General features: G+C 42.2%; 1 protein-coding gene and 1 long non-coding RNA gene across 2 annotated transcripts; one reads left to right on the forward strand and one right to left on the reverse strand.

The window, feature by feature from the left end:
* Positions 1-6,064: 6,064 nt before the first annotated feature.
* LOC120686100 lies at positions 6,065-8,133 on the forward strand. Its single transcript, XR_005679965.1, has 4 exons — positions 6,065-6,844; positions 6,921-7,015; positions 7,313-7,527; positions 7,621-8,133. It is a non-coding gene; the product is annotated as an uncharacterized LOC120686100 (long non-coding RNA).
* Positions 8,134-8,910: 777 nt separating this feature from the next.
* On the reverse strand, positions 8,911-15,695 carry LOC120686099 (protein krasavietz-like). Its single transcript, XM_039968255.1, has 8 exons — positions 15,417-15,695; positions 14,438-14,461; positions 12,973-13,078; positions 12,581-12,649; positions 11,472-11,968; positions 11,060-11,321; positions 9,364-9,572; positions 8,911-9,232 (listed from the first exon to the last, which is right to left on the reverse strand). Exons 1-8 carry the CDS (start codon positions 15,419-15,421, stop codon positions 9,166-9,168), a joined length of 1,239 nt encoding a protein of 412 aa, XP_039824189.1. The 5' UTR covers positions 15,422-15,695; the 3' UTR covers positions 8,911-9,165.
* Between the last annotated feature and the right edge of the window lie 588 nt (positions 15,696-16,283).

Consider the following 16,283-nt stretch of genomic DNA (forward strand, 5'->3'; position numbering starts at 1 on the left):
ATTCATTTTTAGATCCTGTTATATTCTTGAAATGATTCTCAAACTTCCTGGACAAGCTAAGCTACTCAAGAAGAACATTTAGAAATATTTTCATGATTTATCATAAGCATAAACTATTTATCATAATTAAAGTCTATTAAACAAGGATTAAATCAAAGAAATAGCTACATATGAGAACTGATCACGAAATGTTTAAAGAAAATCTAGTGTCACATGAGTAAACTACCACAAAAATTTCAGAGCAAGACATGATTTCAATCATCAGTTAAGAAAAAAGACAAAACAATTAGTATTTATTTACCTAGTGACACAAAACCATTTATACAGCAAAAACTTGCAACAAACACCTACCATATTATGGTTCTGATGCAAAGAGCTACTCTCAAGGATTCCAAAACATCAAGATTTGCTATTTTACGAATTTTATACGAATTTCTATGGAATTTCAAAGTTCACTGCAAAAATTACAAAGGAGTCCTTGCTGCTACTATTCAACTGAGTCTAGGCTTATTCAAATAACCCCCTGGGTTTTTGATTCTTCTTACCTAAGGTCTGTGACGCCTCCGGTGTTTAGCATTGTCTTAAACATGCAATTAACATAAAATGACACGTTAAACCCCCCCCCCAATTCTCAATTACTTAAAAGCCCGAAATTCCGTTTAAACACGCCAAAAAGTCAACTCTCACACTTTTGCTCAAATGAACTTTTGCCCAAAACGAAAGTTGTAGAGTTTGACAAAATAAACAACTTTCGTGTTCAAAGTTTTTCAAGTTACAACATGAAATTTTGAGTTAGCCCCGAAAGACAAGTGGGTTCATGAAATTTGAATTCGAATTTTAAACTTTCAAACCGTTGCTCAAACGAAGTTGTGCCTAAAAGGAAAGTTGTAGGAAATTTAATTTTGAACAACTTTCGTGTTCAAAATTTTTTGAGTTTCAATTAAAAATTTCGAGTTTGGGCTAAGTCAAACCGTGGAGTTTCTTCTCTCTCTCTCTCCACTCCCTTTCTCTCTCCCCTCTCTCTCTCCCTCGCTGACTCTCCCCTCCCTGCGCGCGCAGCAGAGCACGCGCCGCTGCCACCCGCTCGCCGCACCACTGGCCGCCCGTGCTCGCTGTCCTGCTGCCGCCTCGCTGCTGCCTCGCTGCGCCGCGCCATCACCACCCCACTCGAGCACGCACGCCGCCCGCCACGGCACCCGCTCGCCATCATCGCAGCGTCTGCCGCCGCGCCATTACTGCCCCGCCGCCCGGCCGTGCCACCGACGCCTCCCTTCCCTCTCCCCACACGCCACTGCCCACCCAGCCCCGCACGCACGCCGTTGACCTCGGGGGCGCGAGGAATGAGCCTGCTGCCGCTCTGCGACGCCGCCGTCGCGACAAGCGAGCCCGGCCGGCGCCGTGCCTTCACCCCGTGCCCCTCCCCTGCCGAGCTTCCCCCTCTCTAATTGCCTTCCCAGGAGCCGTTCTCGCATCCCCGCTCCACTCCCCTCCCTCTCCTAGAGCCGCTCCTCCGCTCCCCTTGCCCTGGAACGCCGCCGCCCACGCCATTGCCGCCGCCGAGCACCACCTCACCGCGGAGCCCCCCATCCCCGCCCTTCCTCGCCTCCCATGGACCCCCTAGATAGCTTCTACTCGCCTCCGTGAAGCTCCCAGGCCCGCTCGCCTCCGCCCCGGACCGCCGGAGCGCCGCCGCCCGCTACCGCCGCCGCCGCTCCCTGTTCGCCGTGGCCGGCCCTCCACAAGCCACCCCGACCCCGATTCGACCCACCACGGGGTAGCTCTCGGTCCCCTCTTCCTTTTCCCCCGCATCTCCCCCACCTCCGGCGAGCTCCCTCGCCGGGAAACGCCGCCGCCGCCGCCTCCTCTGTCCCCAACGCCGGCCAAGGACCCCTGCGCGATTAGTTTTAGGTTTCCAGGGGGTTTTGTGAAAAATTCAGGGGCCCCTTTACAAATCTATGTTTATGTTTTCTAGATTTTCCAGTGAACTTGTAAATTCGTTTAAAAATCGTAGAAAAATTAGAAAAATACAAACTCAACTGTTATGGAATACTTGCAAAGATATCTACAACTTTTGTTACATACACTTTTTCTTTTGCTCAACAGTTTTTGGTTCATTTAAAATACAAAGAAAATCTACTTTATATTACATCTTAAGTTACAAGCATGAGTTGTTAGCTATTTTTGGTCAGTGGGGTACATGTTAGATGTATAGCCTTGTGTAAAAATTTCATAGACATTTGACATGTCTAGCTATCGATTTATTTAAATCTTGCTTTATGACTTGTTTAATTAGTTTTGTTGTACATACTGTTTAACTTGGTTTACTGAGCTCAAACTTTTACAGTGCCTTTAACTTGATGTTTAGTTACTGTACAAAATTTTTGAGAAATTTTAGATAGGTGGAACCAGTCCAACTAATTAATAGTATAGATATTACACTAAATCAAGAAAAATAGTTTCTTTACTTAGAAAATCTGATAATTTTTCTAGGGGATAAACTTTAGTTTATTACCATGCTGGTAAAATATGAGGCTCTGGAACTTGCTATAACAGCCTGTGGAATTTAATTTTGATCCATGCAGCAATACATTGTACTATTTTTCATGCCCTGTACAATGCTTTTTTAACTGTGAAAAATTTATGGCAAGCTCATATTTAGGTAAACAAGACTCAGTTAAAATTTCATTACCAGTACTTGCATAGTTTGATCTGTAAAATTCATTTTTGTTTCTAGCAGCAGCTGTTTATTTTATTTTTCATGGTTAATAGGCTGCATGAAATGGTCTGAAAATTTCACAGTATGCAAGTTACTCAGATATTTACCTTGCATAAAAATTTCAAACCCAGAATCTCTGTGTAACTTTATTTATGATAAGGACATGATTAACCTAGCAATAAATGAGAAAAACCATTCTTTTGCTGCATAGGAAGAAAAGGTAAAATCCACCCTAGTTACTTTGTAAAGTCAGATATAATGATTATTACTCTATAAATGATTGCCCAAAATGATGTAACAGAATAATTTACAAATCCTCTTAAGTTGCGTGGGATTACAACTCTTTAGTGAAGAATTGAATAAATCGTATCACTAAAGTAACTCACGTATATGCATTTCATATAGATTCGACTACTCTCCCAGACGGTACGTACGAGCTGGTGCCGGAGTCCGAGAGTGAGCAGCGTGAAGCTCAAGTTAACCTAACTGAAATCACTGAAGACCTGAACCAGAGTTCAGAAGAGCCCAAGGCTAGCTCCGCTCAGGAAGGCAAGCCCCGGAGCATGTCCTACCTATTCTAAATTTATGCAACTATTCATATTCCTGTTTATTTGTGCATTTAAGTTGCAAGAATTGTTTGGAACCTTAGTTACATGATCCTAGGTACCTATGTTTGAACACTAGTATGTGTAGGTCGCTAGTTGACTATGCTAATGGTTCGGTAGAAGTCGAGTGATTTCCTGTCACTCGCGAGCTTATAGGAGTTGAATGACTACTACGCACTGCAATATAAGGTTTACGGGCGGGGTTGTGGTACTCGTGATACCCCGTCTGTTTAGTGAAAATGGATAAGGCCGCGGTGTGTGGTAGTGGTGGTTAAGCGTTTGAACATACTAACCACATGCCGAAAATATGGTAATCGGTAAGCTTAAGTACCTGATGGAACCGGCCGTGGAACATACTCCCCACTGTCTGGTCTATGGTCACGCACGGGTGCAGGGCACCCTAGGGCGGTGGACCTGTTTCATGCCCGGGGAAAAAGGGGAAAAGTCGCGTGGGTGATTGCATTCCCCATGCGTGTGTTTAGGTCTGCCTGGCCAGGTTAACAAATTCGATTCGAATCGTCCGTCTCTCACGGATATTGAGACTGCTTAACCCTTTTGCCACATAGAGTAAGAAGTGGAACACTGATGATGAGAAATATGATTGAATGATGAAAAATAATTGTTTTTCACCATGTATGCTTTAGGGTAGATGCTAATGTAGAATGGTTAATCAAACTAGAACTTGAAGGCTAAAATCGGAAAATAAGGACTTACTCTTTATTGCTTTTCGGCAAAGACAAACCCCTCAAGCCAAAGGCCTTGCATGTCTAGTTAGAGGGCTAGTTATATCCTAGTCGGGTAAGCCTTGCTGAGTATTAGTATACTCAGCCTTGCTTGTGGCTCAATTTTGTTTCAGGTGATACTTTTGAGGACATGATTGCTAGTTTGACTTGGCCGTGTACTCTGCCTCCGGGTTGGTCGGTAGAGTGGGATACGACTCCGGCCAACGATGGCAATGCCGAGTGATGTTATGTATGGGCTTCATCATGACATCATGTATCATCGTTTAGAACTCGTTTTATTTCCGCTGCAGTGAACTCTGAACTACTTTCATCTCGAACTTCAAATACCTTTCGGAGATTTCGAAACTAGTTTGTAATAATTAAGTTAAGACTCTGTAATGTAATGTATCTGTGAAATGTTGTACTCTCTGAACTCACCTTCGTGTGGGTTGCATGTAAGCTTTGGGTTCGGTCGACGCTCAGGTGGATTCTTCGGGACTTTACCCGACAGCACTGCCGAATTACTCCGTTTGAAGTGTGTGTTAGCCGGGATTATCTTTAAGATGATGGTTAGCGCACTTGAGCCGGATTAATTAGGGCGGTACTGCCACAAGGTCCCTGGCTGGGTCAGAGCAGGGGGCGGTGGTTTGACCTGCCCAAACCGGCGACGGCGATCGCCGGCGGCGAGGGTGGAGGGGTGTGGGAGGTTCACCGCACCCGTGCGCACCTATAGATGCCCGGAATCGAGGTTGGGATGGGCTATAGCGGTGGCGCGACGCGAGCAGGCGGTCGGCGGCGGAGGGAAATTGTCGGCGGGGGTGCTCCGGTGAGGTGGAAGTGGCGTGGAGTGGCCGGGAAGCTTCACCTCGACATGAGGGAGCTAGAGGGGCGCTTGATTTGGGCAGAGGAAGGAAGGAGGAGCGGCTCCACGGTGAGCAGGGCGGCGGCGGAGCTCGGCTACGACGACGAGGGGGCTCCGATGGAAATTGGGCGAGGAGGATGGGTCGGTGAGCTGCGCGGGCCCACGTTAGAGCTTTCTAGGGGGTCAGCGCGGGCGGAGGAGGGCTGCAGTGGCGGCTCTGCGGCGGCGTCGAGCTCGCCGGGGTTACGGATGAACGGCGACGCTGGTTTGGGGAGTCGAGACAGGGAGCGAGCAAAAGGGTGAGGGGAACTGGTAGAGGGGGTTCTTGTAGTGCTGTTACGCGCGCGAGATAGTGCTTCGAGGTGCTGTAGAGGGCCAGCCACGGCGGTGGCGAGGTGGCAACCGCGAGACGGTTCTGGGCGGCGTGGCGAAGGGTGGAGGCTCAAGCGCGAGGCGCAGTGGGTCCAGGAGCTCGTGGGGGCGCCACGTGAAGCGGAGGCGAAGTTGGAGTTGGCCGGGGGCGATCCAGCGCGTCGGTCGGCGGCGCTGTCGGTCGGCGGCGAGAGAGAGCAGAGAGGGAGACAGGGGAAGGGGAAAAGGACCCAAATGCAATTTCTGAAATTTCTAGGGACCTGTATGTAAACTAGCGATAACTTTTAAAATAGGGCTCAAATGAAAAAGTGCCCAACATGAAAGTTGTTCAATTTTTCAAGATCTACAACTTTGATGTTGTGCAAAAATTTATTTGATCAAAGATTCAAGAGCTAATTTTTAAAACATGGAAAGGATTTTGAATTCAAAGGAAACTTGTCTTTTTCAATGAAATTACACTTCAAACATGGGCTGATTTGAAAAGTTTCCTGCCAAGCAATAAATGCACTGAATTTTGCAAAAGCACCCTCCACAAAAGCTATAAATGCACACCCAAACCAAATACAACTGCAGAAAGGACCTTGCATAAAAACATAATAACACATATAACCTTTATATTTACAAAAAGGTCCTTTTTCAAGCAATTCAAGCACATGACGCATATATAATAAAAAAACAACTACTGTGCAGACACCTAGGGTGTTACAGAAGCATCCGACAGGCCGCCACTACCGCGGTTGCAGCCGGAGCAGCCGTGTCGACGACGCCCGCGGGACGCCGGCCCTCTACTCGAGCGCGGGGGCCGCAGTTGCCTCCACTGCCGCTACCGCTGCTGGAGCTGCAAGCGGCGGCCGCAGGATCCGCAGCCGCAACCGCATCGGGCGCCTGCTGGCCGTCGGCCCTTCCATGCGCGGCCCGCCGCCCGCTGCCTGCCGTCCACATGCGTCCCGCTTTGCCTCCAATGCTAGCGTCCCAATGCGTTAGAGGGAGAGGGTAGGCGATACGTCACCTGTCCGCTACCGCCGCCGCAGCTGCATCCGCACCCGGCGCCCGCAGGCCACCGTCCGCGTGCAATTTGCTGCCCTCCGGTCAACACTTGCTGCCTACCTGCTTTGCTTGTGCTGCCAGTGCCACCAACGCTACCGTGCCACTGCGTGAGAGGGAGAGGGTTGCGCTGCAGCAGCGTCATCTCTTCATGTCGAAGGCGCAGCGATGGCAACAGAGACCGCTCCACCTATCGCTCATTATGTGATTTTAGTTGCTGCAGCCCCATTACTTGCGAACTGAGGGTTCTTAAACCTTCTAAACTCTATGGTCTTAAGCTTGCAACTGAATTCATTAGATCTAGATTTAATTTGGTTTCCTTGTAATGTTTGAACCACGCTAGATGTTCCTTTCATTCTTCCTCTTTTTCTGTCCTTTTCTCTTTGCAGCATTATGTTACTGTTATGTGTCTCCCCTTTTACCTATAACATTTCTAAATTGTTTAAAAAAAAAGAACTATGAAGGAACGACAAAAAGCAAGGCAACAAATCAGCTTTCCACAAGCAGGGAAGGTACTGGCCAGGTATGTTTTCTCAAATTCAATCGTTATAACATGAAATATATTCAGAAAATATAATCTGTCTGCTTCCTGTCAATAGGATGAAACTTTAGATCATGTTTCTGATTTAGATGACACAAGGAAGAAAAACATCTCATTAGAAGGTGATTCATCACTTCATATTGGAACCAAAAGGTGCTCATCATCATCATCTGCAATTTTCATTTAAAATATGATAGAATAATTTTCTGAAGTCATCTAAACTGAAAGAAACTTCTATACAGATTCCTAATCGAAGAAAATCCACAGCATCTAAGAAAAGCAAGCCATCTAAGAGTCCCCACGACTCCAAAAAAACTACTAACACAATCATTTAATTGTTCACGTAACAATACATCTGTTGACATCTTATGTGCAGTAAATAGAGAATTCAAAAAAAGAATTCTATTTATGTTATCGAAACTAATTATCTCTTCTCAATAATAATTACAGGTACCAAGGTGGCACCAAAAGGAACAACTTTGGATTTATTAATTTGACTTACCTGTTTACAATAAACATATGATTACTTCTATTCATATCTGCACAGAACATTACAATGCCCTTTTGTACTAATTCTATAAGTACAAGGCAAAAGGGAAATAAGAAGATCATCATATCTACATTCTGTTATAAAAATGTGCACCAAAGCAGCATTGGAGAATCTGGTAAATCTTAATAACTCTCAGTTTTGTCTTATCATAATACAACATAGGTGGTTGTAAGAATGTTCCTAATATTATTTTCTAATGGCTTTTCAGGAATCCAGTCATCACTATATTTGAAACCTACTTCTTGAAGTCAACCTGCATTTCTAGAACCGAACCTGGCAGGCCTCATCTTCTGAAAGGCAATGCATCTATTTAATTGTGGTTACATTTGATATGAAATTAAACTCTGCTTCTGCAAGTCAAAGACTTCCTTTCCAATGTTGACTATTATAATAATAAAGGATGGCAACCAAGCTGACAATTCCTTTCCGATGTTCTTATTCTCATTTTGATTTTCTTTTTCTTCTGTTTTGCTTCATCTTTTATTTGTTTTTTTAGTTATTCCTTGATAAAAGACTTCCTTAAATTTAAATGTAGAACTCTGCTTCTGCAAGTCATATAGTTTTTGGCAGGAATGACACACACACTTCCAGAAGTAGGAATGGCAGTACTCTTCTGCTTGAGTTCTTAACTGCTTTCTCGCTTAGTATTTCCAAACAAAATCTCAGCTAACAATGTATAGAAAGGCTTTTATGTGAAATGCATAGGGAGGTATGCCATGAATATCTATTGTCACTTGAACTTTCCTGCGTCTAGTAGTTTGATCTGCCTAAAACTATCTATATGTATGTAACTGAACTTCCAGTGCACTGTAAAAATGCTGAATGTCGCTTACTTATAACTACTCATGTAATATATGTGCAAGTCCTTGCTATGAAACCTCTCCATAGCTTAATCCTCTTAGTGTTCCCTCATGGTCAGCTGATTCCTAAACCTTTATGTACATATATATCAATAATTTGCATACTTCTTCAGTATGCAATGCGATGTAACAGATGCTGGCTCCAATTGCCAAGGCCAATTATCATGCAACTTCACATAGACAAGTTTTTTTTAAAAAAAAAATTGCTGCTATATACGTATGTATATTTCGAGCTTCACAGATGTTAAACGCATTTACTCTTAAACTTTGCTTATATCATTAAAAAATGACATGAGGGTGCGCCAAGTACTCGTTTCGCAGGAGAATTCAAAGGCTTGACGATCACGTCCAACACCGTTTCTCGAATGAGAACAATTTCTTAATTTTGTTTCCTCTCACTTTAACTACTTCGTCACATCAGCTTTTTACTTATACAGCATTAAATTAAATAGGGTAAAATGTTCGAACTGTCATTATTAACTGACGCAGCGTGAACCCGCCCGCCCTTCCTTTTACCGTCCTCGATCTGCTTGGTGGTATGCATGTTCCAGCATTAAAAAGGCTCTTAGTAGAGGGCTCGTCAAACAGCCCTGGACTTGTTTGAGCTTCTTTCGACTTTCAGTAAAAAGAAAACAATAGAGCGCACTGAGTTAAAAAGACTCAGTTTAGTAATTGATAGCAACCGTCTCAGAATCCTCGCAAAGTCAACAGCGACTGTATATGCATCATATTATAGCATCCAGCAGAAGAGAGCCATGCGGCACAACATGAGAAAATAAAATTATCCGCCCTGTAACAAGCAGGAGATACACAACTTCCTCCATAAACTTCAAACCATAGAAATATTGGGAAATACTTCAGGCAGATCTGACCAGCCTCCAGTAGCACAACACTTATTCTTCTTCCTCTGCCTCCTCTAGCCATTTGACAAATGGCTCCAGAGCTTTAACGAAAGATTGCCTGCCATTTCAATACGATCATGAGCAACTAATTATGAACCAAAATGGGTCATTTATTAGTTATGGAAAGCAAAAAAAACTTGATCACGTATCAAAAATATAAAAGATGGTAACCACTAGAGTTAAATTTACCTGCCCTTCGGGTTTGAACCTTTACGGAACCAAAGAAGGATAGTATCTTCAGCTAGGGCATCTTGGTCATATAGTGTCCTTATGATCTCAGGAAACAGCTTCATCAGCTTAGCATCCTCATAACATTGTGTCTGAACTTTGTATATGAGTTCCAGTTCTAGTCTGCCACTCGTGCAAAAGGCATTCAAAAGCTCAGCCCAAGCTTTCACCTGTAAATGCAAGTGAAGAAAAAAAAATACTTCAGTGCTTTTGGATATTTTGCATCAAAGCTTCAAGAAAAAATTGGAAGGTGACTGATCACATGAACAAGTACAACAGCTACAGATAGTGTCTCGAACTATGGAAATTAGCCATTCAAAAGTAAGTTATCCTCTTGAATCCTCTTGAATAAAAGATGGAGTACAATGCTGAGGATAAAAATATCTTAACCCAGAATTTATGAGTTCTTAGTGCCAACTCAATCTCATTTTGAAGATATAACTCTACATACAACATGCTTCAATTTTGTATGACAGAATTAGATTTAAACTGAAACAGGACATCACTACTATCATGATTACATCCCGATCTATAAACACCATGTTGAGTAATGCGATAAGAGTATAAATTTAATCTGAACATGATAGAAAAATATGATATATCAAATCCTGCAAGGATATGCATAAAGAGTGAAATTCAATGTTGTGGCATATAAACTAGTCCCTTCATCTATCTATCTATAAAAAGTTGAAACAATTGAAAACCTTTCTTACCAAAATTAGGCCCACTGTACCCCTCACGGAGGCCCCACTTGTCAGGCCAAAAGATTTGACCAAAGGGAGGGGGAGATTGGTTTCATCAATGTTTTCCACGCAATTTCATATACCCACCTCTTGTACCCACGTATTACTTTCCTTTAGCACACACATAATTTCCTTTGCACATACATTGACCCATAATTCACGTCATTTTTTCTTTTGGAAGGATAATAATTGACATGATTGTTTATGGAAGGAAAAGAAAGACGTGTATTAACGTGTTATTTTCCTTTAGTATACACATACTTTCCTTTGCACGTATATTAACCCATAATTCACGTCATTTTTTCTTTTGGAAGGATAATAATTGACATCATTGTTTATAGAAGGAAAAGAAAGACGTGTATTACTTTTAGAAGAAAAATAAATGGCATCGTTGCTTGATGGTTTTGAAGGATATTAATTGACATCATTGTTTTATGGAAGGAAAAGAAAGATATGTATTATTTTTGGAAAGAAAAAATAAATAACATCATTGCTTAATGGAAGAAAAATTAAATAGGCACGTACATCTTCCCTAGTCAATCCTAAAAAGAATGCAATTATGGCTATGCATGGATTAATATTTGTCCAGGTGCATCCAGAATTGAAGAACAAGAGATATGATACGCTGCCAAAACAAGATTACTAAGTACATCAAACCAGTATAGAATTTGCAGTATAGCATATTCATAAAACAGAAGTGCACTTAGATTCTTAGACATGAATGCATGCATTGCGTCCCTGAACTAGAACTACAAAATTTGCAGTCAAAGTGGGTGCTGAAATAACAGTAAATCCATCAGGGACTTAAACTATGTTGGGTTTGGAATAACTGTAGTCACACATATTTAGCGATTTAAATCTACAGTTTCCGAAGCAACAATCTTCTAATGAAACATAAGGTTTAACACAGATACCTGCCGAAGTGCTGAATTAGAATTCTGCTGCTGGTTCTTTCCAGACCACTGAACAGCCTCCATAAGCACATCCCACAGCATGCGGATAACCTCTATATCAGGAAATTTAGCATATTTAACTTGTTGCTTGACAGTCTCAATGACTTCAGATATTTCAGCCTCATCATTGATCATGGTAGTCAGTGTTGACTTTATCTCCTTAAGCTTAACTTCAAACATTTTCTTGTCATTATACTCAACAAGGCTAGTCAAACCTTCTTTGCTGAGTCATGCACAAAGAAAAATATTAGCACATACCAAAATAAAATATCGTAGTCCAAAAAAATGCTGGGCAAATGAATAACGGAATTGAAACCAAATGCAATACAAAGTACTATGCTTCAGACAAACATCGAAGTTAGGAAAACCTTACGTGAAATGCTCGGATAAAGCCTCAGAAGACCTCTTGGCTGATGGGAAGAAGTCCAGCAGATTGTCCTCCATTTTGCCTTTCTTCAAAAGTCCAATTAGATCATCCAAACTGTTTTCCTTTAGGTACCCCTTGAAAAATTCGGTGATGAACGAAAGCACTATCCCTTTGGCAACAAGATTATCCTTGAGCAGAGGCTGGAATACTGTCTCAGGAGGAAGCCCTGATAGCTTCTGAGAAAATGCAAGGGCTGTGAATATGGCAAGTTTCTTCCTCTCATTTTCCTCAAAGAACTCCAGCGATTGGAGGAATTTGCGCATGACATTTTCAAGATTCTTAATTAAGAAAGGCCTCCTGCGTAATGTTTTCTGAATATAGAGTACAGAAGGTAAAATTGCTTCACGCTGTGCTGCACAATCTAGCACCGAATAAGGGTGGCGGTCTCCTTCTTCTTCAGGTTTTATTGTGCCAGGCTGAGTTCGTCCTCCAACGAAAACAACCTGCATTTTTTGCAAACACTATAGCAATTTATCACTAGTTTTAAATAGACAAATGAAACCCAGTTAAGGAGTTATATCATCATACAAGAACTGCAACTGTAAATCCAATACATACCTCAAACGCAAAAAAAAAGCAATAAAATGAACAAAACCAGAGCACCCAACTACAACTTCAAACAGCCAGCACAAAATTTCTTTCAGATACCATACATCTCGCAATGCAATATTGGTGTACATCCAAAATATGTTTACAATGCATTGCACAGAAAAAGAACAAAAAAAAGTTGCACAAGACAGACTGTATGCAAATTTAGATAGTGCATTAATGTGCATGAGATGAAATGCCCCTAGTTGGCGGCATCAATTCCAAATTCAATTTAGAATAACACGTACCAGGATGCTAATTGACATGCAGACACATACCTTTCCAATGCCAAAGTTAAATGCAAGCAAAATTCCATCAGAACGAGACAAATTTAAAAGTACATGAAAACTCGCAAGTTACAACATGAACTTGAAGAAAACTAAAACAATTGAAAAAGTGGCATATTCACAAAGAATTATGCGCCAAAAATAAACATGAGAATTTCTGGATATAGCTGACAATATTACCTCAAAAAAGGTGTCACCATAACGTGAGAAGTTGAGATCAGAGGACTCGATACTTTTGGCGACAAGTTCCTGTCAGCGAAGTGGTTGGGTGAGAATCAAATGAATAAAGGTAACAAAACTAACAATAAAACATCAAACCGACTTATGTCGGTTTTACTTTCTGATTTAGCCGTTACCATCATCATATGAAAGCTACATTAGTCTAATTAAATAAGAAATAAGATATGCAAATAGCTCATGATGTATATTGTGTGCGACATGAAAATGTTGATACTGAGCAAACCCTCAAGAGAGAACAGTTGAAACTTCAAGAATGATCCAAAAATTTAGCCACTGATCTCTCATTGATTGAAACAATATATGCTAAATGGTACACCCAAAGAAGGCCTAACCAGATCTCCACCATTGTCAACATAAATCTGGACAATTGCATCAGAGAATGATGCAGGGTCCAATGGAGCCGCGATATTCCTCTTGCGGGTCTTGATCCGCGTCCCTCTGCAATAATTGCCAAAAAAGAAGTTTAAGTTGCACGAACATGCCTCTCTACTACCTGATTGTTCTGTATTATTAATAATAAAAACCCAAAAGGGCTGCTAATTATGATAAGAAACCATGCAAGTATAACAGAAGAACAAACACCATGGTAGGATAGAGATGAAACCCAACAAGATCAGCCAAAAAAGTAGATACATAGTTAAGAGAGTTACAGTGTTACACTAAACATAATGATAGTAACAAATTGATAATGCTAACATGAAAGATGAAATTAACAGATAAATTTTGTATTGTATTAAGAAACATTGCAAGTTACACCAAAAAAAGTTGCAATAGACCAAATCCCAACACAGCAAAAGGTAGGACCACATGTAAATCAGGGATATAGCTCAAACGGAACTAATCAAAGAAACTTGAAGACGTAACAGCATTACTCCCAGATGCCTAAATGATTCTTGAAACATATCATTCATCAATATAACAACATAAGCTACGTTAACCAAAAAACATATCAAAGCAAAGGGAAAAGTTATCTGCCACTCGAGTATTTCTGCGTCCTCCTGCACTAGATTTTTCCCATCACCTTCCTGCTTCAATTCCAGTGAACTCCGATTCCATCTGCTCCTTCTCCGGCAAGATCAAGTTCATTTCCAGTAAGATTAGTGTCATCAGGTTAGGGGAGGAGGGATTCACGAGTTAGGGCCTTAGGGCAGGAGGGGTTGTCAAGGGGCCTCTACTGCTGCTCAGGTCTAGGTGGAGGAGGCTGGTTGGGAGGTGTGCCTGGCCAGGGGCAACGATGACAACCATGCTGGTGGAGGGACGCGGTGGTGGGAAGGGCAGGAAGGCAGCAGCTGCGAACAGGGGCTAGCATCTCGTGGACCGCTGCCCCGGCAAGACCATAGCTCGCTACGACAAGGCAACAGCAGGTCTTGGCGGTAACAGGACTGGTGAGCTCAGGCAATGGAGGTTGAAGAAGCTCTGTTAGCCACGATCTCTATCGTGCGCCCACAAAATTCGAGTATTAGGGACACCAAAATACTCAATTGCACTGTAGATAGTCCCAAAGCAAATTATGGAGATCACTCCTTTAACTACAACCGCGCAGCAAAATCCAGAACCTAATTCATACACACATTATAAGTATCATTTCTAGACAGAAAGCAGAGAAGAGCATGCCAGCTATGTTAGAAAGTTTGAAAGGAGTATAAATGCACAAAGCAGGGCGATCAGTTGGACAATCACTGACTCGTGGTAATATTAGAAGCATCAAATATTTCACAAGTACAACTTGTTCAAAACTAAAATGATGATTGTAGGCACACTTCAGTAAGAGTAAGCACAGATGTCTTGATGTCTTACCCGAGGGTGGGTTTCTCCTTCGAGCTGCAGAGGAAAGAAGAGTAAATAAGTTAAAACATGTACCACGGGCAGCGCAAATGAAAAGTCCATACCACAATCAAATAAAATCATAATTGCTAATGATATGCATACCAAATGAGACAAGCAACTGTTATCGGAACTTTTCCAAATCCACTATAGACTCAAAAAGATTCAACAAACAAGTTCATCAAAAAATTATGCATTCGTTTATTTTCTTTGGCTAAGACTAATTACTGAAAGAAATTCTCATAACAAAACTGACACATATACTAGAAATTGATCTGAAAGAAACTCTCATAAAAAAATAACACATATATTCTCAATTCAACACTCAACATCGTAAGGAAGAAATTTGAGGCTAATTTTTTACCAGGCCTTCAATACTTGCAAGTAATAAGCGGGCCACTAAACCACAAAATTTAGAAGATCTAGCAAGTAGCCATATCAATGAAGAACAACTAATGCACAATGAACTTACTCATGCACCAAGAACCAAATCAACAATTGCTAAAGAATCAGCGAACCTACGACACAACCAGCATAATAGAATCCGGTGGCTCAAACCCCAACCACAAGGCCCCAAATTATCCCAAACAAAGAGATCAAGCCATCAGAACCACCTACAACGTTGAAAACAAATCCCTGTGCCCGTTTCAACAGCTACTATTGCACATCTAATCGTCCATCCTATCCTGCGGCGGACCTAACGAAGAAACATCACATCGATCCTAGCCGCCAATCATCAGCTGAATAACACATTTGAACTGACACCCAATCCACTCGAAAACTCTAACCTTCATCCAATCCGCCACCCAACAACAGAAACTATCATCACGTAACCAAACGAAGATGAAACCTCGCCAGCCGATCCAACGGGGAGCTGCCGCCGTCGAGCTCTAGAGATCCGCTAGGCACGGCGCTACGAGAAGTAAAAGCAAGAGATCCAGGAAATCCGTACCTCATAAACAACGATCTGGCACGGAGTGGAAGCGGCCGGCGCTAGGGACTTCTTCCGGGAGGAGGTCGGCGCGTGCGGCCGCCGCAGCGAGAAGGGGGGAGGCGGCGCTAAAAACCTAGCTCCAGGTGCGGTGTGTGAGGGGGCGAAGCGGTGGCCTCGGTGGAGAGGCGAAAAAGATGGGGAATCAATAAAGAGCAGGGTGAGGGAGAAGAACAAGTGGTCGGGATCGGCCCGGGAGTTCCGTGCTAGGGCTCGCGTGTATGAGTAACATGCCCCCCTGGGTTGGGCCGTGTACCACTCCCACGCGTCGGTTCCGAGATTCGAGGATGTTTTTTCATTTAAGTTTTTTTCGTAAATTCTTTTATACTACATGTGCGTTGCTACGAGCAGAGAAAATATAGTACAATACAAAAGTAAATATCATGAAATATTTATTATGAAACCACATTGTATATAAAGTAAGTATAAAGTTATACAAATAGTTCATCCACTTTGTATCACAAAAGAAGATAATTATTATTAACCCAATAAAATAGCGAGGAATCCATGAATAACGCAATCTAGATGTCTATGCTCATTACAGACAATCACGTACATTCCCTGCTATGGTCCTTTCCTAAAAGATAGGCCACAAGTGGTCTCGTGCATGAGAAACATTTTAAAACCACGTAAGCAAAGCAATTACACACATGAAAGATGATCGATGAGGTGCATTTAAGAAGCATGTGTGAAGCAAACAAATAGGAGCCGAAAAAAGTATAACTCCTCCATACATGTTGCCACAATTCATAAGCCCACAAGGTATAAAATCAAAGTCCTTCTGGTTGTACAGATTTAGAAATTCATCATAAGAAAAGAGAACCTGAC

The sequence above is a fragment of the Panicum virgatum genome, chromosome 8N (genome assembly GCF_016808335.1).
Source record: "Panicum virgatum strain AP13 chromosome 8N, P.virgatum_v5, whole genome shotgun sequence".
Classification (NCBI taxonomy): domain Eukaryota; kingdom Viridiplantae; phylum Streptophyta; class Magnoliopsida; order Poales; family Poaceae; genus Panicum; species Panicum virgatum.